This window comes from Myxine glutinosa, chromosome 10 (genome assembly GCF_964187855.1).
Source record: "Myxine glutinosa chromosome 10, kmMyxGlut1.1, whole genome shotgun sequence".
NCBI classification, from domain to species: domain Eukaryota; kingdom Metazoa; phylum Chordata; class Myxini; order Myxiniformes; family Myxinidae; genus Myxine; species Myxine glutinosa.
The window spans coordinates 53,789,887-53,817,547 of record NC_136270.1 but is presented as its reverse complement, the minus strand read 5'-3'; the positions used below and the strand labels follow the sequence as shown (position 1 = coordinate 53,817,547).

The following is a 27,661-nucleotide window of genomic DNA, read 5'->3' as shown; positions in this document are numbered from 1 at the left end:
CAGGTTGTGACCACGGTGCAGTCATTCTTGTTTGCTTCTAAATGGATATTTTTCAATTGGGTTTGAGTGAAGAGGAATCACTGATTCCAATGCTATCAACTAAGTCTGTTAATACATTGTTTGAATGGAATGATATAGAATATTTTTGTACATGTGTAGAATTATTGATTCCCATTTTTATCCCCCTTCTTCCAGTCTCAGCATATTTGCAAGAAATGTTTTTTTTTTTGTTTTTTTTTTTTTTTTTGGGGGGTATACTGAATCGAGGCTCGTGAAAGAGCTAACATTTACTTCACAAACAAATCAACCAGACAAACAAAATATATAAAAAGAGGGAGCTGAAGACAAGATGGGGAGAGAAGGGGAAGCACACAAACACAACATTTGAGAGCAGGGAGATGTGTGGAAGGGAGAGGGCTTGGGGGGAGAAGGCGTGGGAAGGGGGGGGGGGGGGGGGGAGAGAAGTATAAAACACCAAGGACTTCCAGGACAGAAGTTGGTATTTCAAAAAAGTGGAATTCGGGTGAAATTAGCGGGGGTAGAAAAGATCAAGGTTTTGGATGGGGGAAGATAAGAGATGGTGGTGAACAGCTGTTTTAAAGACCTGGAGGGTGGAGTGGGATTGAAGAGAGTGAGGGAGTTTGTTCCAGAGGTGGGAGAAAAGAGGAATGAAGGAGTGAAGGTGAGCAGAGAGTCTTGATTTTGGTAGTTTAACCATAAGAGGGTTGCAGGCAGATCTTGTGCGACCTGTAGGAATATTTGCGGGACAGAGCCCAGAGAGAGCTGGGGGGGCAAGGCCAGAGAGGAGTCGGTAGAAGACGGAAAGACCACCAACCTGCCTGCGGTGAGTCAGTGAGAGGCCCTTGGAGTTAGCTTCATCGCGGGAGATTCCAATGATTCTGAATGCTTTGGTTTCAACAGCGTGAAGACGAGCTAGGTGTGAGGCCGGAGCACCAGCCCAGAGGGGAGAGCAGTATTCCATTGAGCTGCGGATGAAAGCCTTGTACGTGGTGAGGAGCTCAGGTGTGCCAAGGAAGGACTTCACACGACGGAGGATGCCCAGTCGGGGACTGGCTTTGGAGGCCAGATTTGAAATGTGGTTTTCCCAGGAAAGATCATGGCGGATAGTGAGACCCAAAAGCTTGAGTGACAGAACTTCTTGGAGAGGATTATTCAGAAAGTGGATGGGAAGGTTGTCCAGTCGGTCTTTTCGGAGAGACATCGTAAGAGTGTGAGATTTGTCAGGATTGAAAGACATGTGCCACTTGTTTGCCCAGTCTGTGATTTTGTCCAGGTCTGCAGAGAGTGAGGAGGCTGCAGACTGCCGATCTGAGGGATGAAGAATGGAGCGACAGAGAGTAGAGTCATCAGCAAAGAGATAGAGAGGATTTTCGAGAGTCAGAGAGATCATTGATGAAGACCAGAAAAAGCACAGGGCCCAGAACACTGCCTTGGGGAACTCCAGCCTGAACAGGAAGAGGAGATGAGAGAAACCCATTCAGGGCCACACGTTGACTACGACTAGAGAGGAAGTCCGCCAGCCATGCGTGGAGATTATGGATACCAAAAGAGGGGAGTTTGGTGAGCAGAGCGAGGTGCCAGACCGTATCGAAGGCACGTGATATGTCAAGGGAGACTGCTCTAATTTCCTGTTTGGCATTGAGGACCTCCATCCATTGTTGAGAAAGCAGAAGCAGCATGTCCAGAGTAGAGTGACCAGGTCTGAAACCAAATTGATGATCAGAGATCAAGCCATTGGAGAAGAGGAAAGATTTCATATCTGAAGCAATGATGGATTCCATTACTTTGCTGATAATTGGGAGAAGGCTGATTGGTCTGTAGTTGCTGGGATCTGTTTTTGCACCTTTTTTGTGCAAAGCGGTGATGTTGGCAGATTTCCAAGCAGATGGAAGATGACCTTGAGCAAAAGAGAGGGTGAAGAGAACAGAGGGAGGGAGTCAAAGAGCGGAAGAACAGGATTTTAGGACCCGTGTGCTGATGCCGTCAGGTCCAGTTGCAGAATCAGAGTCGAGGGTTGACAGAAACTTTTCCACCTTGTCAGGAGGAAAGGACACAGAGTCCAGGAGCAGCTCGGTACGACTGGGTACGGTGGGTACAGAGAGGGATGGGTTTGGGACACAAGATTTAGAGGCAAACACAGAGTTGAGGCATTCAGCTTTTTCACGTGTGGAGTCAGCCGTGTGGCCATTTGAGGTGAGGGAGGGGATGGAGGGGGAACAAACACCAGAAACAGATTTGACCAGACGCCACCAGGATTTGGAAGAGGGAGACAGATAAGAGAGTTCGGTCCTGAGAACGGAGAGATATTGTTTCCTGGCTCTCCTGAGGGTGGACACTATTATACAACTATTGCTATGATTGCACCACTTTAATGCTTCCCATTCATCAACGAAGATGGTGTCATATGTGACATGAAAACACCCGAGTGTGTGAATTTGTTTATAGTGTAAGAGGTACAGCCTGCACAGCAACCACACTAAGATAGTAAGCTACAGTCACGTGAAAAAGTAAGTACACCCCATGTAAAGTTTTGACTTTTTCAACATATTTCAACATACAGCTATTTGATCTTCATTTCAACAATATTGATCGATAAAGGTGATATAATATAACAAATATCATGAAACATTTACATTTTGTAGTCCATTGTATGATTTAAATAAACATAAATGCAAATTTCGCATGTGGAAAAAGTAAGTACACCCCATGAAATGTTTTTAAAATCTTTTTAACATATGTGGACATATCAATATTTAGTCCTCTACCGGTGTTCACAGGAGGGGACTATAGGTTTGCACGCCATCCCTCCGTCTGTCCGTCTGTCAGTCCGTCAGTCTGTCCGTCCGTCAGTCCGTCACGCACAGAACAGTTTTCCGGACTTTTTTTCTAAACTCTTAATGCCAATGATTTCAAACTTGGCACATGGTTTCCTCATGATAAGTTACAGATCATTTTCATTTTTGACAAAGTTATGGCACTTTGAACTTTGGGAATTCTGATAATTCTGATGATCCTTAACTCAGTGCCATTTTTGTCCCCCGTCGCACCGCGGAGCGAAAGGGGGACTATGGTTTTCCCCTCCGTCCGTGTGTCCGTCCGTCCTTTCCGTGCGTGCGTATGTGCGTGCGTCCGTGTGTGCGTGCATAAGCGAAGGACCGCATTCGAATTTGGTGTGTGGGTGCAACCCACGTCAAAATCCAAGATGGCCGCCACCATGTGTCTGATGCCATGTATGTGTGAACCTTGTGAGCGGAATATCTTGAAAAATAAGCGAAGTACCAACTTCTAATCTGGTGTGTGGGTGTATCTAGGCATAAGGAAGAACCCTATTGAAAATTGGGTCGCCACGTCAAAATCCAAGATGGCCGCCACCATATATATGTCTGAACCTTGTGAGTGAAATATCTTGAAAAATAAGCGAAGTACCAACTTCTAATTTGGTGTGTGGGTGTATCTTGGCATAAGGAAGAACCCTATTGAAAATTGGGTCGCCACGTAAATATCCAAGATGGCCGCCACCACATATATGTCTGAACCTTGTGAGCGAAATGTCTTGAAAAATAAACGAACTGCTAACTTCTAATCTGGTGTGTGGGTGTATCTATGCACAAGGACGAACGCTATTGAAAATTGGGTCGCCACGTCAAAATCCAAGATGGCCGCCGCCATGTATGTCAACCTTGTGAGCGGAATATCTTGAAAAATAAGCGAAGTACCAACTTCTAATCTGGTGTGTGGGTGTATCTAGGCATAAGGAAGAACGCTATTGAAAATTGGGTCGCTACGTCAAAATCCAAGATGGCCGCCTCCATGTATGTCTGAACCTTGTGAGCGAAATATCATATCATAGCATGTTTTCTGCGTCTTCCACTTTGTCAGCTCGCATCACTTCCCCGACGGGGGACTTAGGCGTAACGCTTGTAAGTTTTAATTTCCTTTAAAAAAGATTTTCTCTGCAATTATAGCGATGTTTACCGTGACGTCACGTACCCGATCACGTGACCGCGCTCTTTGTTTTGGTTGGCAAAACACCAACCATGCTGGCCGTCACTAAGTGGTACGCACACATGCACGTACGTCCACACACGCACGCATGTACGTACGTCCACACACGCACGTACGTACACACACGCACGTGCGTCCACGCACGTACGTACGTCCACACACACACACACACACACACACACACACACACACACACACACACACACACACACACACACAAGTACGTACGTCCACACACACAAGTACGTACGTCCACACACACAAGTACGTACGTCCACACACATACGTACGTACAAACACGTACACACACCTTCCAGTTCATTTTCCCGACTAACATCCCATTTTAAAAACATTTAAATCGCCACAGCATACGTATCGTCGAGCAGCCGCCACGGTCCGCGCCTCGTACCGGACTCGGAGCACATTCCTTGGGCAGCCTTTTCTAGTCGACGCTGAAGCCTCAAGGCCTATCCCACTGGGACCGGGAACGTGAACGGCGTCGACAGCTGTAAAGCCTCCACAAGCCGTGTAGGCAGCCGCACACAAAGCCGTGACGCGCAGGCTCACTCGTGTCTGTGGGGCTTAATTACGAAATGCTACGTCAGCTGCGAACCCGCGTCCCCAAACCGGAGCCGCCATTGCTCGGTCGTGAGGGACTGTCCTATCGTTGAGACGCAACAATCCCAAAATGGGATTGTTGAGACGCTGTGATGGTATGACTTTGCCTTTGATAAAGCAGAAGGGTACATCATTCCCGATCGCATGATACCACAGTGGCTTCACATGACCACTTAAAAAAAAAACTGTATGCCTCTAGTGACCTGAATGCCTTCAGTGACTCCCTTGTGTTGTGTAGATACCCGGTGTGTCGATCAAGTACGTGTACACGTCGCCGTAGTTCAAATCTGGCCAGCAAGATGGATTGTTTTGCCATCCTTTCAATGCAAATGGATCCGGAAGAATATCCTCACCATTCCTATAACTCAACTTGGATTTGCACCGAGATTTTGCAACAGTGTCAAGACTATTAAAATACTCCGAAACGATCACGTGTGTCGAGCGACGCCATTGTGCAAAACGAAAACACTGCACTTTTGCCAACCAGGCTGCTGCGCATGCGCGGATATGGTGGATTTGTTTATAAACAGTGAACCTTAGAAATGCCTCTTTCTTAGAACCTTAGAAATGCCCCTTAGAAATGCATTTCTAAGGGGCATTTCTAAGAGGCATTTCTAAGAGGCATTTCTAAGGGACCGATTGAGATCAAATTTTCACCGTAGGGGGACTCGGTCTGTAGAATATTTTAATGGTAATTATGATGTCACGTGGTTCGGCCGCCATATTGTTTTTCGTGAAAACATGAAAACCCCTTTTTCTCTGCAACGGCTGAACAGATCGAGGCCAAACTTTGCAGGCAGAATCGCATACCCATGACGAACAAAAAAAGTCAGCGAGCATGACGTCATGCATCACATGGTTTCAGAGTTATGACGTTTTTAAGCATGAACGTTTATCACCGAGCTCCTCCGTCATTTTTGATCCAATCGAGGGGAAACTTCACAGATCTGTTCAGCATGTCAGTCCACTAAAATGTCCTTTTGGAATTTGCGATAGGGCACGTGGTTTGGCAGATATCGTTAATTAAACGAAAATATATTTTTTAAATGGATATCTCTTGTTTATTCTCGAGTTTTCCTCAAGCCGCACCGTGCGCCCTCAGCCTCGTCTGCGAACGTCAAAAGCGCGACACAGCCCGCGCTTTCCGGAAGGGCTGAGCCAAGCCGAGCAACATATATATACACATTGATCGTGAACCGGAAAATATAATAAATTACTGATATTTAGCGACTCGAAAGGTTCTTTATCAACAACTTATTTTCTCGTGCTTCTGCTGGCCTGTCTGCAAGGTGTATAAATCGAAGTCCCGATTGCGAATCACAGGAGAGCCCGTCCTGAGGTAATTAGCAATTGGGAACGATTCGGAACCCGTGGGTAAATAACCCTTGGTAATTTCCCCAACAGTTTTCCGGACGACAGACTGCTGATAGGGGACATGTATTGCAGCGCAATACTCAGAATGCTTGTTGATCTTCATTTAAACAGTATCTACAGATAAAGGTGATCTAATTGAACAACAAACAATGAAAAAATTGACTATGCAATAATTTATTCAACAAAAAATTGTTGCACAGCATGCACAATTGCGAGCACAGCTCGTTTCTAATCCCCCCACAACATCTCGATGGGATTTAGATCCGGGCTTTGACTTGGCCATTCCAGAACCCTCCATTTCTTTTTCAGTCATTCCTTGGTGGATTTACTGGTATGTTTAGGGTCATTGTCATGTTGCAAGGTCCACCTTCGGTTGAGCTTCAACTTTCCGACAGATGGCCTCACATTATCCTCAAGCACCCTCTGGTACAATGAAGAATTCATAGCGGGTTCTATGATGGTGAGCTGCCCAGGCCCTGATGCAGCAAAGCTGCCCCAAACCATAATATTTCCACCACCATGCTTTACAGTTGGTATCAGGTTCTTGTGGTCAAATGCTGTCTTTGGTTTTCGCCAAACATGTCTGCTGGTACTGTGGCCAAATAGCTCTACCTTTGACTCATTTGTCCGGAGCACATTGTTCCAGAAGTGCTGGTCTTTGCCGAGGTGTTCATTGGAAAACTTTATTCTTGCCCTGATGTTCTTTCTGGACAGCAAAGGTTTCCTCCTGGTACACCTCCCATATAGATCAAATTTGTGCAGCCTCTTTCTCATGGTAGACTCGTGCACTTTGACATCAACAGTGGCAAGAGCTACCTGTAGGTCCCGTGATGACATTCTGGGGTACTTAGAGACTTCTTTCAGCATCTTGCGGTCTGCTCTCTGGCTGAACTTGATGGGGCGGCCTGGCCTGAACAAGTTGGCAGTTGTTTGGAATCTTATCCACTTGTATATGATCTTCCGGACAGTCGAATGATTGATTTCAAATTGTTTGGAGATCTTTTTAAATCCCTTCCCAGACTCGTAGGCATATATAACCTTTGTTCTGAAGGCCTCAGAGAACTCTTTTGATCTAGGCATGGTGACGCCGCACACTTCAACAACAAAGAGCAAACCAAACTAAATGTCTGAGGTTTAAATAAGACAGGTTCCTCCAAGATCCTCTCTAACGATGTTCTAATCATTTGCACCTGAGCTGGTGCACCTGATTCTAATTTTAAGTATTTGAAGTAGTTATAAATGTAGGGGTGTACTTACTTTTTCCACATGCGAAATTTGCATTTATGTTTATTTAAATTATACAATGGACTACAAAATGTAAATGTTTCATGATATTTGTTATATTATATCACCTTTATCTCTCAATATTGTTGAAATGAAGATCAAATAGCTGTATGTTGAAATATGTTGAAAAAGTCAAAACTTTACATGGGGTGTACTTACTTTTTCATGTGACTGTATATAACCTGGTGTCAATGGGTATCCGTCCAATTCCACTTACTACCTCCAGTTTAGCGTAAGGATTTGACCAGCGTACCGCCGATAACCTGACTACTTCAACACTGTGGGATCTTTAACTTCCACAAACTAATACTAGCAGATGGGCCCCCATCTTAATGTCCATATGATGGGTGGCACACATCTATGGAACGCACTTGCTGTGAAGCACCAATCTGACAGTTCGTTCTCATTCTGACAACTCAAAGGTAAGTGAACTATCTTTGCACCATCCTGTCTGACTGCTGCATCAGTTGGTGCCTTTATAAATAGTGTATGTTTTGAGTTGTTGTTTGTTGTGTGTATTTATTCCCAAGCTATGAAACTAAGATTCCATGGTTGTTTTTTCTTCTACTGCACACCTTCCTGAGTTTTATTTGGCACCTCTTTAGTTTGGGGTACTGATCCCTGGTCTTCGTTATTGAACTATTATTTTATTGCTTTAAAAAAATGCAAATTGAAGTCTGTTCTGTATAATTTATGATATGGTCATCATAGACTGAATTTTGTGTGAGGTTGGGTCGATACATATTTGCAGAGAATGCTGTGTGTCATTGCCACACATTGGACAGGATGATGAGCAATTTCAAACCCAGGCCTTTGGGCTAGTGCAATTTGTTTGTTTGCTCTTTGCCGATGTTAATTAATTGTTTTTGGGGTTTTTGGGCAGCGCCCCAAGGGCGACCCGACATTCTCCCCAGCACTCCACCCTCCTTTGAAGAAGCCACCACTGCTTCCATTGCAACCACTTTGTCATCGACTTCCCTCTCCACTGTTGATCACACAACAATAGAGTTGAAAATGGCAGCAGCAGCAGCCAGGTACACCTGTTGTCAAATGTGAATGTTTTTTTTCTTTTTTTTTTATTGCCATTTTGAGCCTCTTTTAAAGCCCCATTCTTAAGTGTAATTTTTCTCTTTTTGGTATAGTCTGGAGGTAGCAGCACATGATGCAGAGTTACCTTCAATGTCTGACACATTTTCATCACAGCCAGACTCTCAACTAAGGTGATAACCGTTGAACGTTCTCGATTGTCTTTACCTTCTCTGGCAGCTACCTATCCTTCATCTGTCTGACTTGATGTTCATTTTTTCAGGGCCTTTTCTCATATACAGTACGAGCAGAAATTCCACGGTGTTGCTGTGTACTTGTATATAACTGGCATTAATTTTAAAAGGCTTCGGCACTATCGAGCGATGTTTTTTTTGTTTTTTTTTGTTTTTATAATACTCCCAAAAAACGAACCCCCCCCCCCCCCCCCCCCCCCGTAAAACACTCCCAGGCACTCACTGAACCTCTGAAAGTTTGACGAAGATCCGTTCAGCCATCTCTGAGAAAAATGGAGACACAGATACACACACAGACCAACATCTCTCATATAGTAGATTTATAATATTTTTGGACCTTCAGTACTAATGGTTATTAGCACATTAGGTGTTGATAGTTTTGGATACCACTCCTGTGAAAGGGAAAATTAATTGGTGGGGTCCGGATAAGCATTTGACTCTTATCCTGTTCCCAGAATTATATTCCACTTGTTTTATTAAGTGGATAATTAACTCCACTACTGAAGGTGGACAGAGGTTATGTTTTCACCCCTGATTGTTTGTTATGATAAAATTGAGAATTTTCGTCCCATGTCGGTCTGTCTCATTTGTTTGTCTATATGTGAGTGCGATAACTCGCGAATGCTTTCAGCTATCTTAGTCATACTTTACCAGAGGGTGCCAAAGGAAAATAGTGAGGCTGTCAATATTATTTGACTATATATGTCAAAGGAAGGTCAAGGTGACAGTGGCATCATTTGCATAAAATCAAAACAACCAAAAGTGTTTGCACTACGTGACATCATACCTGACACAAATGTGTTGAAAAACATGACTTACAAATTTCGAGCAGATCTGATAATCCGATCATTATTAAAACACAAGATTTCTGCAGGGGCTGGGGTCCAGATGATGCACTTCCAAAATGGCGGCAATCCGTTGAATGTATAATGTCGTTTCCATGGCAAAGTCTTCCATTAAAGTTATTAACTTTAAATTAATGAACTTTATTATTGTTATGAATTTGGGTAGTGATATATGTAGAGCAGAGTAGATTTGAGTAGGTACCATGCTTCGTGTGTCGCGGTAAGGAACACTTCCTGTAATACGTCATGTGTAGGCGTTTGTCGGGTTAAGATGTATGATTGTGAATCTACCAGGAGATTCGTGTGTTAGGTAGTGTAGGGGTTAATGAGTAGAGCCCTTGTATGTCTCATCTGGTAATCAAACCTTTGTCCCTTATGGCACTACAGACCACATAGACACTTGGTTAGGATTCCGTTAAACCACCTTTAGAGGCCATTTTTGAGGCCTTTAGAGGCCTTTAGAGCCCTGGTGTTGGGCTAGCGGCTAGGGTGCCGGCTTAGGATCCTAGGATCCTGGGTTCGAATCCCGGTCGATCGCTGAATTAACGCCAGGGGGGTTGACTCAGCCTGTCATCCTTCCGAGGTCGGCTAATTGAGTACCAGTTCACTGGTAATTCCCTGCTTGTCGTTAAAGGCGGCAAAAAGGGTTGGCGTCAGGAAGGGCATCCGGCCGTAAAACATTGCTTCAAAAAGGGTTAGGATTCCGTTAGTCCAACATTAATGACGCCCTTCCCCCCCGACATGAAAATGAAATGAATGAATGATCGTTTTAAGGCCATTTCTCCCCGCTGGAGCGGGGGTTAGCCTTGCGGGCCCCATGACAATCATGGTTCCCTGTTTGAGGCAATGTTTTTACGGCCGGATGCCCTTCCTGACGCCAACCCTTGGTCGCCTCTTACAATGCGCAGGGATATGGTGTACCTATTCTAAACCGGGGTACACACCGTGATCATTCATCCCAGCAACCTGGGACTCAATTTGCCGACCTCGGAAGGATGACAGGCTGAGTCAACCCCCCTGGTGTTAATTCAGCGATCGACCGGGATTCAAACCCAGGATCCTAGGATCCCAAGCCGGCACCCTAACCGCTAAGCCAACACCAGGCTGACTGGTGATGACTTAGGAAGACTGACAAGACCCCCTGACATGACTTAGGAAGAAATCGGGCTAGGACACCGCCGATAATGGCCACCACTATTTGCACCTCCAAGAGGCCTACCCGCCCTCGCATAGCACGTGCTGTGACCAAGGAATAGGGGACGGGAGTGAGAGTGGCGCAGTGGGCGTGCCCCTGGACGAGCCGGCGAGCTCACTGGCGAAACACTGGCGGCTCTGATTGGCAGGACAGTGTGCCAATGCTGACGTCAGCGGCCGGGGATATATACAAAGAGCTGAACGCCATTGCGCAGGAGACTATTTAGGCCGAAAAAAATATATTGCTGGTCTCTGGTCAGACCAAAGTTCCAGAATTGATGCGGCGATGCGGTTTTTTTTTTCTTGGTTTTTTTTTTTAAGCATGGATTGCACATATAAAGGTGTTGTTTTTTGTGTCCTCATGCCTTGCGGTTCTCCTCATCTGCCGTGGCGCCGGCCAGAGAGAAATTAAAGACAGCCAATGGGACTGGTCGGCCTTTTTGTAAATGATGAACACAAGCTTTAGTTATTTTAAAATGTATTTATTCTGAAAATCATTAAGTTCTTCAAGCATATTATAGACTGCCATTTCGTTCTCGAGATCGCCTCGCCGTACCGTTAAACATTCCAATGCGTCGATCGCGTCAACACTGCGCATGCGCAAGTGGTCGAACAGGCCGATGGTCTCCCACGATCTCTTGACTCTCAGTCCACCAGATTATCACAGACACTTACAACTTCATGACAAACGAGATAGGATCCAGGCCTAACTAACGAGACCACCCGCAGCTCTCTAGGCCTTCTGGTTGCTTCACAAAAACCCGACAAAGAACGTCTTCGTTTCAAGAAATGACAATATTAATATCCAGCCGATTGGATTCATGACGTCACGGCACACAAAACTACTCATATCTTTGGAACGGCTGGTTGGATTTGAACAAACTAAACGTAGTTTTGTAGGGGAGAACCGTGCGAGCACGTCGATAATTTGAGAAAAAAAAATTGTTGACGCGCAGTGTCAAAATCGATGCGCGCGCTGACCAGAGACCGGAAATATATTTTTCTCGGCCTTACCTTCCTGGCGCAGACTCGAAGGAGAGAGTTACATTCCTGGCGCAGTCCAGAGCAGTTGGATTCGTGGTTGAGAGTTTGATCGAGAGTTCGTGTGCACAGGAGTTGAGTGGAGTTGTCGAGCAGTACAGTCCCGGTGCGATCCTGACAGAGTTGAGTGACGAGCACCGAACGCCATTGAGAGTGACGAGTTGTGAGTTGGATCCCGAGTGCACGAGAGCGAGTCGCGCAGCAGCAGTTGGTTGGCAGTTCACGGCCTGAGTACACGAGTTGGGTTTTGAGAAGCGAGTTGGAAGGACGAGACGTGCAGTAGGGTGCATCAAACGCCCCATGATTTTCAAAAAGTTGTTGTATTTTAATGTCTATTCCCTCAAATGTTACACTTGTTGGTAGAAGTATGTATGCAAAAAATAGATGAAATCAGAGGTGGTCCTGGGTGGCCACCGGCCACTTTTATATATTTAGGGCCATTTAGGGCCACAGCTAAACTACTTTACAAGATAATGTCAAATTAACTACAAGATAATGTAAAATTAACCATTATACCTATATACAAAAGTAAAGTCCTACTTTTACTAAATGCCTAATATCAAACAGTTAAAACAACCTTACATGTCAATGTAAAATTAACCAAAATCGTTCTTCATATTACAAAGTTGTAGTACAGTGTTGTAGTATTGTACTTTCATTGATTAAAAGTTTGAAAATGTATTAAGCACAACGCCAATGTCACTACTCCAACTTTGCTCGTTTCCGCAAATTTGGCCTCGCTTTGCGGTCACATTCAACCACTTGAAGAAGATTTTGGAAGTGGTCTTCTCTTCTTGCAGTTGAGACAAAATCAGTTGCGAGCTTTACTGCTCTCTCCGCAGGGTCATTCACAACATTAAGCCCATCCACAATGGACTTGGCTGCCTTGAAGTGCTCATTGTTCTGCCAAGTGTCAACATCCTCTGTTAGGAAGGTCATATCTAGGTGAAGAAGGTTTACTGTAAACCACGAGTCCTCGTTCACAAGATCAGCCAGGGTTGTCGCTTCTGTAATTTTTGGAAATGACGGTTTGCCATATCCAGAACCGTAGCGGTGTTTTGGAGTGCTTGGCATTTCATCTGGTTGTATGGCCAGTAACACATCTGCAAGGGCACGACGATCCTTTTGAGGAATTGCATTGCTGAACAGTGCCAAAACAACCAGTTCTGGGGTTAAATACCACAAATGTCTATCAAAGGCTTTCACAGCGCTGACTGAAATGGTTGAGTTGACAGCTTTATAGTTGAGCAGAGTCTTGTAAAAGCACAAATCAAACCATGGGGCATTTGAAGCAGACTGACATATGAGCCACCAATCACAATAAATATAAACAACAAAAACAACAAACTCCTTCAGTTTTTTCTGTTGATGTTGTGTTGTTACAGTTCCTCGAGGTAGTAGAGAAATTTGCTCTTCAAGTAGGCATATTTTGATGGAATAAAGAATCTTTGACATCCACCTTGCTTTATGCATGGCCCCTGGTCTGTGGAGTGTTCCTTGTTTTGTGACATCATCATCGAGGACTACCTGGCAGAGTTGTGCCATTTCCTTGTAGTCTTCCCTACAGTATGAAGCGCTTGTGCGGATTGTGCTTAAAACCTTGTTTTTGCAGGATAAAAGCAGCTGTTGTGCATAGTCATTGTACATGGAAATGTCAATTTTGGTTAAACTTTCATTCTTTGCATGCGATATGCGTTCCCAATTCTTCTGGAATTTTTGGAACAAAGATACTTCTGGAGACTTTGATGCCTCAATTTTGAGAACGTCAAACACATGATCCAGGATTACCTCTCCAACATGATGGCGACATGCACACCACAGAAGAGCACGGTCCAGTTTTGATTGAATGGTAACACAGGCAGCTGTAACGTGTCCAGTGTTTGATGCTGTTGTGTCAAAACATAAGTTGACAACTGATTGTTTGCACTTCCATGAATGTAGATACGTGTAAGTGTGCTCGGCAATGATGTCACCTGATGACCTATCACTTCCAGGAGGATATCTAGCCACCCCCAGTAGCTTTACATCAGTGGCATTCCCAACCAACACTGGCAATCTTTCTTCCTTGACATTCTTGTTTGTGAGCGTTGGTATCTGCTTGCCATCCCAGTGAAGTGTTGCAGCTGTTGGGGCGATCCAATTTTCTTGAATATCTTTGGCGATAGCACTTGTTATTGATCGTCGAGCCTTATCAGCAGTTGAGTACGACTTGGTCACACGACGTGGATCACCTCCTGCCTCTTGAATTACAGCTTTGGTGAGCGCAACCTGTTGAACAGGAGTTATGTTTAGTCGAGTAGCAACAGACACAACTGAATGTCTTTTCAGAATATCATGAGGAATAAAGGCAGATGTACCTGCATATGTTGATCTGTGGTGACTACGCTTCCTTTGAAACTCTGGAATCGCCTCTTCTTCAGTTTCTTCCAAGCTATCTGCAGAGTCACTATCATCAGAGCATACAGAACTAATTGTCATCTCTTGTACACTGGATGATTCATGACGTTCTCGTCTTGAAGCTTCCGCTAAGAGGCGTTTTTCTTTTCTATGATCTTTATCAACTTTCTTCTTGTCAACACCACCAAATGAGGCTACTCTGTCAGATTTCATTGACTCTAAAAATACTCTATCTTCCTCATTCTTAATGTTTGTCATTGCATCTTTTGTCCATACACCAAAGGTCTTATCAAGACGTTCATTCATGGTTTGCAACTTAGCCAAAGTGCTTGGAGATTCTCGGCGAGAAACAGGTATTTGACGCAATTTGTTATTGTCATTAAGAAGGTCAAGTATTAGTTTGCAGCATTGATGGTCTGAAAGCATAGGAATATTTGCTTTAGTGTAGAATTTTTTCAGCTGGATAAGGACGATGCTGGCAGATTTCCATTTCAGTGGCTGAGTTTGTTTGCCTTCACATATTTCTTTCTGGATGTACCACATCACGCATCGAAGAACCTGCCGGCAAGTTGGGAGGCGGACTCCTGTCAATGTACCATCTGCTTCTGTAAAAGCATTGCCAAGACCAAAAATGGCACTTGCTAATCTGGTCTTCTTATCTGCCATCTGAAAGAAAATAAAGGATATTATTAGACTACTAGTATGGGACCCACGATTAGACCTCCGATTTCATTCATGTAAAAATACAAACTAATTATCAAACCATCGTTTTTTGCATAAAATTGTTATATTTGTATTCCTCTCATCAAGACCTTCAATTTGATACCAAACATGACTAGGTTTGGGTGTAAAATAACAAAATCAAACATTTTTACATAGTGCGGCCCCGAAAATGGCCCTAAATATATAAAAGTGGCCGGTGGCCACCCAGGACCACCTCTGATTTCATTTATTTTTTGCATACATACTTCTACCAACAAGTGTAACATTTGAGAGAATAGACATTAAAATCCAAGAACCTAAGGGCGTTTGATGCACCCTAACGTGCAGTCACACCTGCGTTCTCTCCGTTCCTGTCTTTTCGTGCTTCCTGTGGGGATCGACCTCGTGTGGAGTCGGTGGCCTGCGTTCGGTGCTTTGGCGCTTGGTGCACGGACCTCATGGGCGGCGAGAGGATCGGAGCTTGGAGCGAGGCCTCGTGGGTACATCGGGGCCGAACGGAGCCGTGGTGGGCGGCAAACAATACAGGACGACAAACAGATAAGCTCACACCACATTTCACGATTTAACATAACGTGTTCTTTTTATTAATTCATATCCCTCGTTGTGTCTTTGATATCTGGTGTGCGGGATACCGATTTAGGATTATTTCATTACCGGCGCGTGCTTTTACTGTCTTTGCTTTTCCCAATAAACCCTTGCATTATTTTTGTACATATATCTGAACGCAGTTTACCGGGTGGTTGATTTTAATAGATAAGGCTACGGGGCTCTCGCCGTTCCCCTCCATTCCGCGCGCTTGGGTGTTTTAGGTTTTGGAATCCGCCATTGAGTTTCCACCTCGGAGTTAAAGCCTTCGTGATCGGCGATCCGCAACTCTGGTGTTAATCGGAGTTGCGCGACATTATTAACTTTATTAACTTTAAATAAAATTAACATTAAAAACTTCCAAGTATTAAAGCATAGGGGTTTTTTAAGGGCAAAAGAGATGATAACTCAGAAACGCTTCAAGATACAGTTATCAAATTGCCAACTCTCGCTGAACATCGGCATTCCTAGCAACAGTTTGTTTTTGGGCTGTACTGATTGAAGGTCAAGGTCACGGTGACTTAATTTGCATAAACTGGTGGGAAAGATGTTGTCAAAATGACCATGTTCAAAGGGCAAGGTTCTCTCGATTTTCGTCATACCTGTCAGGCTACCTACCGCTTGACACCTTGTTCATTTGGCTGGCTGTCTGTGAGCAGGACATCTCTAAAGGTTATGGATGGATTCGGACGAAACTTGGTGGACAGAATGGGTGTGTGACAAGGACGAATTGATTCAATTTTGGTGAAGGTCTGGATCCGGATACTAGAATTCCTGAAGTGATTCTTCACTATTGGATGATAGGGGCAAAAACGGTATATAGCATGATATCTCAGAGTTATGGACGGATTCGGACGAAACGAGGAGTTGGTTAGGTGACAAGAACAAACCGATTAGATTTTGGTTCAGGCCCGGATGCAGATCAGGTATATGAGTGGGATACAAAACGTAAACTGTTCGGCCTGGCAGAGGTGTGCGCTCTTCCGAGGGCCGTTCCGGGTTGGTATTGCTTTGGGCTACCTATAAAGAATGATGTTGAATTATTAATTTTGTAGGTGTGGGGTGATGCTGGTTTTTATTTATTTATTTTTCCCCATCTTTACGACGTGCAGTTTGCGAAAAAGCACTGTTGTTTGACCTGCGTAGTCACTTGGTATTCTGATTGTATTGCTGTGGTTTTCATAGGAAAGAGTCTCTGTCATCAGAGACTGTTGTTCACATGGTTACGGAGAGCGTGGGTGAACAGAATGAAGAGTCCACCCTGCATGCGACAGACTCACAACAAGAAGAGAGCGAGGAAAGAGATGCTTACTTTGTAAGTTGTTCTTTTTAGCTTGGCTTGCTTTGTTGTATTTCATTTATTAAATAGTTAGCTTATTATGCCTGCTGCTTTTGAAAGTTCTATTTGAAATACAAAGTTGCAGCTGGAGGAGGATGACAGACGATGAGGGTGTTTGATTGATGTAAAAGGGACCAAGTAGACATTTGACTAACATAAAAACATGATCTGCAAGAAAAGGTGAGGGATGACTGACGTTGGGAGGAATTAAAATGTAATGTCAATTGAAACATGAGATGGTGGTCATCCGCTGTATCCTTAAATTGGGAGAGGGAGGGACACTATCAACAGAGGTAATTCCATTGGTGGAGAGAAAAGAGGGAGAAAAAGAATGCAGGGGAGTAAGAAGCCTGGACTTTGGAAAGGGTTACCCACACTCTAGTAGAGCTGGGTGTGCTGAATTGCTAATCGCAATTAAGATCGGATGAGAGGTGGGGTAACATATATATAACGATCATTAACCAGTATAGAGCAAGAAATCAATAGGCCTTAGTTTAATTTTTTCGGGATTTTTTTTTTCGGGGGCTACGTTATTTGTTTTCGGAGACTCCATTTTCATATTCACCAACTCTTTGTGAGGTAATGCAGTCACTTCTGTATTTGTGTTAAAAAAATTTTGGGTTTTTATTGAACTCTTTTTGCAGATTAAAAATGGATTGCAATGATGGTGCTTTCATCAGAAACAGGCTGTTCTTCTTCTTCTTCTTCTTGGTAAAGATGGAAGATATTTCTTTCCAGAAGATTAGCTCAAAGGGAATTTTGAAGTTTCCGTAGTGCCGTGGGTTGTGCAGGTTTCGGTTGAATCAGAAGGCGCTCCATCGTAATACCGATTCCAGCATATGCCATGCTGTGATGTGATATGCAAGATACCGTGTTGGAAACCCACAACCAGCCTGCTGTGATCCACAACCGCGCAGCAAGAGACAAATTTGGACGGCCTTTTTGGCCGACTAAGCGAGAAAATGCACGTGTGCTTGCACGACTATTTATTGTTAACATGCAGTATTAGTCAGGTTCACTATGTTTTTTCGTTCAAAATCATGGTAGATTAGCAAACATATACATTTTTGGAAACATTATTACATGGAAAATCTGAAAATCAATGTTTACATTTGCCAATTCCGACCAATTCGATTCGACCAATTCGACCAATCGACCAATTCCATTCGACCATTCGACCAATCGCTTCGATCGACCATTCGACCAATTCGATCGATTCGATTCATCGAATTCGATTCGATCGACCATTCGACCAATTCGATTTGCCAATCAATTTGACCGACCTTTGCTTGTGTGGAACGGACTGCGAAAACGATGCGGACTATATTGTCGGATACGACACACAGGACAGTGATGACGAACTCTAAATGGCATATTCTGTAATCGTGTATGTTTGATGCCATTGACTGCTTGTGTATATTTTGCCATTGACTGCCTGTGTAGATGTGAAGTTATACTGACTGCATGTGTATATATGATTTTGCTGACTGCCTGTGTATGGTGATATGAATTATTGTGACACATTTTGATGTTATTAACTGCCTGTACAAAATGATAACATGTATTTGATTATGCAACTTATCGCAAATATAAAGACAGTATTTTGCAATTCAAAACCTTTGATTCGTGTCTTACCATTCCCCACAGCACTAATTTGATACTTTCATTGGATTCCTTGTCCCTGAAAATATAGGTTTAGTATATTTTATTTTAAAAGTTTTTAGGGTAATTAGAGGCAGAAATAGAACAAAATATGTATTTTACAGTGGCCATTTTGAAAATCAAAAATGGCCGCCATACAGGTATCTCTCCAAATGTAAACATTGATTTTTAGTTTCCTTATGCTATAACCTTTCCAAAAATGTATAGGTTTGCTAATCTACCATGATTTTGAATGAAATATAATTTATTGACAGAGTGAACCTGACTATATGATAAATGAACATGGCCGGAACCCCTAACCAGATGACTATCGATCGTTCGTGAAGCAGGCAACAGAAAATATATCTGAGACACAGTAAACTTGTTTGGATGCTCTTCAACTTGCCATAATGCAGGCTGATGTCTACAGGGGCAACCTTTCTCCGAATATTTTGAAACAGAAAATACCACCCATCACTTTACTGACGGAATACTAAGGGAGGGGGAGAAGGGGGAGTGGGTGGGGAGGGGCAAGGCAGGGGCAAGGCAGGGTAGAGTCCCTTTATAGAGAGAGTAGCGACAACTAACGATTTGACGCCATTTTGAGTCCATTCAGTGCGGAGCCGCCGTATGGTGCTAGTGCATTGAACCGTGTATTCCATTATGTTCTCTATGTATGAGAGATGGGAATGGTCTTTTCCATGTTGATAATGAACAAATTATGTGAAGATGACAAAATAGAAGATTTATGACAACTAAGAGCCATATGATAAAGAAGAAAATCACAGAGCTGGTTGTGATTTAACAGTCACAGACATTTAGAACCATGACAAAGAAGGAATGAACTAGACAGGTACACGTGCTGCTTATTTCAGCCTCATTTTAATTTCAGGGAGGCGAGAGCGAGACTCGAACTCTCACCTCCCTGCTTATACATGTACAATACAATGTTAAGAGTTATCTTTGTATTTCTGCAGTTGTTTGACCTTGTTTATCGTGTGTGGGTATATATTTGTGTTTGTTTAATTTTTATATTTAAATTATTAATCGAAACTTTGCTGCATGTTGCCGATCATATATTAATCCCACCAAAAATAGATTAGCCCCCCTACCCCCAGCCCCCTCTTTCCCTCTCTCTCTCTCTCACTCTCTCACTCTCTCACTCTCTCACTCTCTCACTCTCTCACTCTCTCACTCATTACATATTTACAATCACACATACACGCATGTGCTAATGCACACACATACAAATTATAAATTGAAAGTCACAAACACAAGTTAATGTCCTCACACATTCAAATCAACAGAGACAAATACATACATTCAATGCATGCTCCCCCCCCCCCCCCCCCCCCCCCCTTTCTCAATTGTGACATACAACTGTATCACTGGCATGAATTGGTTTCTAGCAAATTCTTTCTGAAGCATAATTGAAAATTTTGAATGACAATAATCCTATCTTCCATGTGAAAGTACAAAAAATAAAACTTATTTTATTATTTGTTTTACGAAGGTCTCGGAGACCATTGTGAAAGGCTTTGAACTCATTTACGATTAATACTCAAACCGTCAACCTGTAACCTTCCACTTTTATAGCAAATTACATAATTTTGTTAAAAACAAAGCATGTCATTCACTTGTTGGAGTACTAACTACCACAGGCAGGAAAGTGCCTTCAGCAGAGGGCATTGGTACATGTATATAAACAACAATTTGTAAGTTTTGATTCATGTACCTCAAAACAGATACAAAAAAGCAGTTCAACTTCAACAAAATACTAAATAGGGTCTAACTTATATACGATGCGTTTTCACGGTATACCATGTGCGTAGTCCTGAAAAGGACTGTTGGGTTATTCTTTCGGAATAGCTCTGAAAAGAGCTGCTCAGAGAGCGAGTTGAGAAAAGAGTGAGAATATAGAGGGAGGATCTAACTCGGAAGAGGTTATATCACAGATTTAAAATCTATTGGTGTGGGTGTAGACTGCCAGATCTCAGGATACTAAACAGGTCGACCACCCCATAGAAGCATAGAAGGCAGCCTATCTAAATTCTGACTGTAGAATGGTTGGGACTGGCTTTTACCTTCTGGAGGTGGGGGAAAGGAGAGGGGAGGGGAGGGGGAAAGAAGAGGAGAGGGGGAAAGGAGAGGGGAGGGAGATGGGGGGGGGGTGGAATGGGGAGGAGGGGGCAGAATGGGAGGAAGGGGCAATGGGGAGAGGGGGAAAGGGGAGGAGGGGGGAATGGGGGGTTGGAAGGGGCCATGGCAAGGAGAGGGGGTAGGGGGATGGGGGGGGAGAGGAGGTAGGGGGATAGGGGGAGAGGGGTAAAGGGAGAGGAGGGGGGATGGGGGAGAGGAGGAAAGGGGGGGAAGGAGGGGAAGAGGTAAAAGGGGGGGAAGGAGGGGAAGAGGTAAAAGGGAGGGCAGGGGTTAAAGGGGGGGTGGAGGGAGGAGCGAAGGGGGGATAGGGGGAGGGGGAAAGGGCAGCAGGGGGAGGGAGAGGAAGAGGAGGAGGGTGGAAGGAGGAGGAGGAGCTCGATGGAGCAGCGAGCGAGCACTTGTGTGTGTGTGTGTGTGTGTGTGTGTGTGTGTGTGTGTGTGTGTGTGTGTGTGTGTGTGTGTGTACGTGTGTACGTGTACGCATATGGGACCATTACCACCATCGCACTGACCTGGCAGAGAACTGACAAAGAAGTTACTTTCCATCCAACACGGCTGACTCTGTTCTCCCAGATTTTCCGTCTTTTAGCATCTGATGGAAATCTATACATCTTGAATCCCTTCTCCGTTCTATTTGTGCACCCACAGGCGCGACAACCTGTCATTTTGTCGTAAAATCGATGTAAAACACGAATGAGAACGCTGCGTACAGCAGGAACGTTAAAACGCTGACCGATATGCGTCCGATCCTGATCCTGTCCACGATGGACTCAAAATGGCTCCACGCAATCACGTGACTAGATTTTTCCGGACCCTCTATGTCGCAACTCTGTATATAAAGGGACTCTAAGGCAAGGGGGAGAGTGAGGAAAGGGGAGAGAGCGGCACCTCACCACCCGTCGTGATACACTCTGGGAGGGAGGGAAGGGTGTGAGGTGGGGGTGGGAGCAAAAGAAAGGCAGAGGGAAGGGGGCGGATGCTTGAATCGTTTAAAGAAGTTGAAAATCGAAGTTTTTTTTTTTTTTTTCTTCAATCAAACAACGTTTAAATCGAAATAATATAATTCGAAATTCAAAATCCCATTGACCTAATGTATTAAAGGGAAAGGGGACTGCGTGACAGAATTGAAAAATTCAGTGGAAATTTTCAGTGTAAATGAATTAAAATATTATTACAATAAAATACTATGTATTGAGCTCTGGTCTTCTTTTTTCCTCTGCAGCTCTGAAAATACGTGCATGTGTATACACACACACACACACACACACACACACACACACACACACACACACACACACACACGTGTATATATGCGCATATTTTCAGAGCTGCACTCTTATTAATATGCCTTCAATAGGTGTGTGTGCGTGTGTGCGTGCGTGCGCGTGCGTGTTTTGAAACCTCGAGGAAGAACGGTGCCCAGCTGATGATCCATGCAGTCGGGAAACTAGTCAGTTGCTTTCAGGTTAAGGTTCTTGCTTTAGGTGGAGAAACTATGTTTGAGGCTTACAATTTAAATAAAGTTGAATATGGGATGTTGTAAAATTAACATCATTTACAACAATCCTTTAAATTATTTAAGTTTAGGAACAACCGATACTGTACAATTAAGTGTGTGTGTGTGTGTGTGTGTGTGTGTGTGTGTGTGTGTGTGTGTGTGTGTGTGTGTGTGTGTGTGTGTGTGTGTGTGTGTGTGTGTGTGTGTGTGTGTGTGTGTGTGTGTGTGTGTGTGTGTGTGTGTGTGTGTGTGTGTGTGTGTGTGTGTGTGTGTGTGTGTGTGTGTGTGTGTGTGTGTGTGTGTGTGTGTGTGTGTGTGTGTGTGTGTGTGTGTTAGATAGATAGATAGATAGATAATTGTAAGGAACAGAAATGAAAAAACGAGGTGTGTGTTGTTGTATACAAGATCGAGGCTCGTGAAAGAGCTAACATTAATCACACAAAAAAATCAAACCGACACATAAAACACAAAATAAGGGGAGCGGTAGACAAGATGGGAGAGAGGGGGAAGGACACAAACACAACATTCGAGAGAACTGTGCGAGGGAGAGAGCTTGGGGGGAGGTGGGAGAGGTATAAAACATATGGACACTTCAAGGACTTCCAGGAAAGAAGTTGGAATTTCGAAAAAGTGTATCTGGGGTGAATTAGTGGGGGTAGAAAAGATCAAGGTTTTGGATGGGGGAAGATAAGAGATGGTGGTGAACAGCTGTTTTAAAGACCTGGAGGGAGGAGTTTGGATTGAAGGGAGTGGGGGAGTTTGTTCCAAAGGCGGGAGAAAAGGGGAATGAAAGAGTGAAGGTGAGCAGAGAGTCTTGATTTTGGCAGTTTAACCATGAGGGTTGCTGGCAGATCTTGTGCTACCTGTAGGAATATTTGGGGGACAGAGCCCAGAGAGAGCTGGGGGGGGGGGGGCAAGGCCGGAGAGGAGTCGGTAGAAGATAGAAAGACAACGTACCTGGCCTGCGGTGAGTGAGTGAGAGGCCCTCGGAGTTAGCTTCATCGCGGGAGATTCCAATGATTCTGAAAGCTTTGGTTTCAACAGCGTGAAGCCGAGCTAGGTGTGAGGCAGGAGCACCAGCCCAGAGGGGAGAGCAGTATTCCATTGAGCTGCGGATGAAAGCCTTGTATGTGGTGAGGAGCTCAGGTGTGCCAAGGAAAGACCGCATGACGGAGGAGCCCAGTCGGCAACTGCCTTTGGAGGCCAGCTTGGAAATGTGGCATGTGAATGTGAATTCACAAGAGATGTGAATTCTCTTAATTTTGAGGTCAAGGGAAATTATTGTGTTTCCATCTACAAAGATTTCTGATGTAGAATATTCAACTGCCTCCGGCCTATGGCTTTTTTCAGGAATCAGTCAAAAGGGTTTGATTATGATCTCCAAATTAATGCCAAGTGAACAGATTCAACATGTGGATCTTGGAGGCTTCGGCCAACATGTTGGACATTGTGGGATCCTTACCTGACTTGGACTCCATCCATCACATTTAACACTGACATTAATCTACAAAAAGACAAACTGACACATAAAATATAAGATAAAGGGAGCGGGAGACAAGATGGGGAGAGAGAGGGAAGCACACAAGTACAACATTTGAGAGCAGGGGCATCGGGAGATCTGTGGGAGGGAGAGGGCTTGGGGGGAGGAGGCACGGTAAGGGGGGGGGGGGGGGGGTTGGGTGGGAGAGAGGTATAAAACACATGGACACTACTACGACTTCCATGAAAGAAGTCGGATTTTCAAAAAAGTGGATCTGGGGTGAATTAACGGGGGTTGAAAACTGGTGAACGGGGGTATTTCGAGTGAAGTTTTATGACATTGTATCATGCTAAAACAGTTTAATTTGTGTGTGTCTCTGTCTTTCTGTCTCCCTAGTGACTTGAATCCATGCTGTCGGACCAGGATTACTCAAATCAAGCTTGGAAGATTTATTGTTTTTTGTTGCGTTAGCAGTTTCACTTTTCCTTCACACAAAACGTTTTGCTGACCTTTTGCACTGTGTGCACCTGGGAGTTGTGGCCGATTCTGGATTAATTGTGTAGATAACTTCGGCACACTTGACTTGACAAAATGCTTCAATTAGAAAGCCTCGAAAGGTAACATTTCCAGTTTGACGATTCTAATTGCAGAAACGCGTGGTCTCATTGAAATATAACGTTTTGATTTTCATATCCTATGATGAGCAGCAACATTATTCCCTCCATTTCTCCTCCTTGTGGTTAAATTTGGAATGAACACTTTCTGATGACACGCACCTGCAGAGGTCGCTGATGAACAAATCCGCAAGCGCCTACGCAAGACCCAGTTTCTTGTCATCGTCAGCAGAACATGACCTAACCCAGACACAACTGCTTATACCCAGTCCACTTATGTTAAAAGCACGATCCTCAACCAAGTACCCAAACCAAGTATTGGAGTTGCTGCAAACAAAAAACGTTGCTGTTTGTGATGAGTTGTTTATGACACTTGGAATCATTACGCTTGCAAATCCAAGGTTTTTTTTTTTGGTTTTTTTGGAACCATAGGAACTCCTTTTTTCCCCCATTCTCAGGCATCCCTCCAGTGAAGTGTTGTGTGAGCCGAAGTTCTGTTATGTGGCTCTGCATGGGAAGCGTGCCTCCGTCTTTCCCTCTTGTACGGGTTCGCGCTCACTCTGGCTTTCCTGGGCTGGGCATGCAACCGCGTAGTCGTGTAACTGTCCTAGTTCGAGCTGTAAATAAAGTTGCAATGCATTGTCAGAGATCCCTTTTAATTGGAACTTTGGGGTCGTGGTTCGTGTAAATGGCTGTTTGGGGGGGGGGCGGAGGAACGTGTAGGGTTGTTTGTTTGCCAAAATCACACGACAGTCAACGAGTATTGCAAAGCTGCTATGAAGCTTTTTCTTGGTGCGACAGATTTTATCAGATGTCACTGATTTTACCGTATATCTATTTATGCATCGGTTTGGCAATTTGTGTTTGTTGTTCCATGTTTAGGGAATGCAGCTCCACGAGTTGAATTTTCTTTTTTCTGGCCTTCATTGGTTAGTAGATTTTGTTTGACTTTGTGCTGCTTGATTAGTTTTCCTTTACATTTTAATTGTCTACATTGAATGTGGATAAAATATACACGTTTTGAAGCATTTTACATTTTTATGAGTGTTATTATCAGAAGTTGAACTGAAGCAAACTTGCTCTTTGGTTCATTGGTGCAAAGGAAGGTGTCCCTCGTGTGCATACAAACAAAAGCTTGGTGGTGAGCGACGATTGTGGTAGGGTCCACAGTACCTGCTGCCACCCTACATGGAATTTCTGCTCCATTCAGCCGGTTTTGGTTTTATAAACGACCCATCGTTTTTTGGTGATGCATTCGGTTTGTATTTTTAAAATGTTCCAAACTTTTATTTCCGTTTATTGTTCTTTCCTTGCTTTCAGAGAGGTTTGCCACATTAACTATAATTGTCTTCATTAAATAAGTAGTGGGGGGGGGGGGCCTATGTACTCCATTTCAAGTTCGTGTGCAGTTCATGTTAATTTTGGGGAACCACTATAAATGTATTCTACTGGGGCCAACTAATCGGAAAAACGATGTCGCCATTTTTTGCTGTTGACCTTTAGTGACCTTGACTCAAGGTCAAAGTTCAAACGTCATTACAGTGACCATACTTCATCCAAAGTATATCGACCTTGGTACCAAAATGTGGCAAATTTCACAAGGAACATTGATTATGACATTTGTTTTGTCATTTGCCCTCTCAGATGTTTGCAATATGCAAATTAATAAGCAAATGACCTAATTAGAGAAAAAATATGCATAATTAACATATAGTCTCCACCATACAGGTAAATCCCATCACTTCGCATTATTATTGAATGCCAATCATCAGTTACCATCTCAAATGTGTTCTTCTGGATCCTAAACTGGAAAAATATGTTGCTTATTGTTTTCTGTTGACATGTTCTTGATATTAACTGACCTTTGACATGTACTTGACTTTACTTACCTTGACCCAAGGTGAAATGTCATTTTAACCATGTGATGCGATCAAGCAAAGTGATTTGGACATCTGCCAGAATCAATTTTGTGTTTTTAGGCAACAAATTAAATGTTAAAAATACCAACAATAGCTAAAAACCCAACCAACATGAGCAAATGAGCATGATGGATGAACAGTATAAAGAAAAGCATTGGAAACTTGAATCCAAAAATCAATATTCCAGACATCCGACTTATTTTGCTTGATCGCATCACATGGTTAAAATGACATGGTTAAAATGACATTTGACATTTCACCTTGGGTCAAGGTAAGTAAAGTCAAGTACATGTCAAAGGTCAGTTAATATCAAGAACATGTCAACAGAAAACAATAAGCAACATATTTTTCCAGTTTAGGATCCAGAAGAACACATTTGAGATGGTAACTGATGATTGGCATTCAATAATAATGCGAAGTGATGGGATTTACGTGTATGGTGAAGACTATATGTCAATGATTTCAGATCAGGTGGCTCCCAGGGGAGTCCCCCAAAATCAGCAAGGGTCTGAACTACGACCTCAAGAGGTGACCGTCGGGCCCACTCGGGGCTATTCTTTCTGACAACAAAAACGTAGGGTCGTCAATCCAAAAGGTTACATTAAGAATGTTTCTCAAAACAACATTGATGTTGGGGCTTTAATGTTTTTTTATAGCATTGACAGCCAGTTTGTTTGCAATGCTTCTTGCGAGATCTTGCGGGGGAAGTCACGGTTTTTCGAAGCTGTCCCGATCTTCACGCACGCTCGAAGTTAAGTAATTGTTCACAATTGTATTTTTGTCGAAACTGTATTTATCTTACGTGTGTGTACCTGTAGTGCGTCCCTTGGAAGATTTATCAGTGTTAGTCTTTCATACCTGTATAGAGTGATCGAGTATTTCGTGCTGCATTAAATTGCGACCTAGTTCTTTAAGCTTCCTACCTGGAGGCTTTGTTTTCTCCCAGCGGTCGATTGTGGTCGTTCTACACTCTCGTTCTCTCAGTTTTTTTCCCAGTCTTTTCACCCCATACTTCCTTCTTTAATATCTTAACTAAAAATTTTTTTAAAATATTTCCTCCTTTGTTCTTTTCGTTCGTTCTTCGACCACGTGTTTCACCCCCATTTTCACGCCATTCCCCAGATGTTTTGCCCTGTTCCTTTTGCTGACACCTTTTGCCCTGTTCACGTGACTCGTGGTTGTCCCTCCAGGCTCCCTCTCCCCGTTGGTATTTTTGTGAATATTAGATTGTTCTTCTTCATGGTTCTGTTTAAATATGTTTAAACTTTCCGCTGCAGTGTTTTATTCAGTGGTATATTACAACACGCTGTTTTTCTTCCTATTTAAAAGACTCTTTTCAATTTCCTCTCCAACTCATTCCACTTCAAAAAAAAAAAACAATCTCTTATAATTCTAAATTACTACATGCTCTAAATTCACATTCATTCCACCCCTCCTCTATCGTTTTGAAACGGATCGCTAACTTGAAAATCACAATAAACCCAATTTGTTATAAATGTTCATCTTTCATTAATCATCCACATTCTAAACTCCCCCCTTGCCTCTCCCCTCCAAATCTCCCCCCTTTCCCCTCCCCTCCAAATCTCCCCCCTTGCCCCTCCCCTCCAAATCTCCCCCCTTGCCCCTCCCCTCCAAATCTCCCC

The 27,661-nt window shown here is 43.6% G+C and overlaps 1 protein-coding gene across 4 annotated transcripts in view; it reads left to right on the top strand.

Moving 5' to 3' along the window:
• LOC137434551 (phosphatidylinositol 4-phosphate 5-kinase type-1 gamma) overlaps positions 1-25,129 on the top strand; it is a 101,821-nt gene extending 76,692 nt beyond the window's left edge. Inside the window, exons 13-17 of one of the 4 annotated variants that reach the window (XM_068127686.2) lie at positions 8,186-8,336; positions 8,445-8,522; positions 16,553-16,682; positions 17,351-17,417; positions 23,882-25,129. In XM_068127686.2, coding sequence (XP_067983787.1) covers positions 8,186-8,336; positions 8,445-8,522; positions 16,553-16,682; positions 17,351-17,371 — 380 coding nt within the window. In that variant the 3' untranslated portion in view covers positions 17,372-17,417; positions 23,882-25,129. The remainder of the gene's footprint in view (positions 1-8,185; positions 8,337-8,444; positions 8,523-16,552; positions 16,683-17,350; positions 17,418-23,881) is intronic. The other 3 variants (XM_078785665.1, XM_078785666.1, XM_078785667.1) reach the window with 3 other exon arrangements.
• Positions 25,130-27,661: the final 2,532 nt, after the last annotated feature.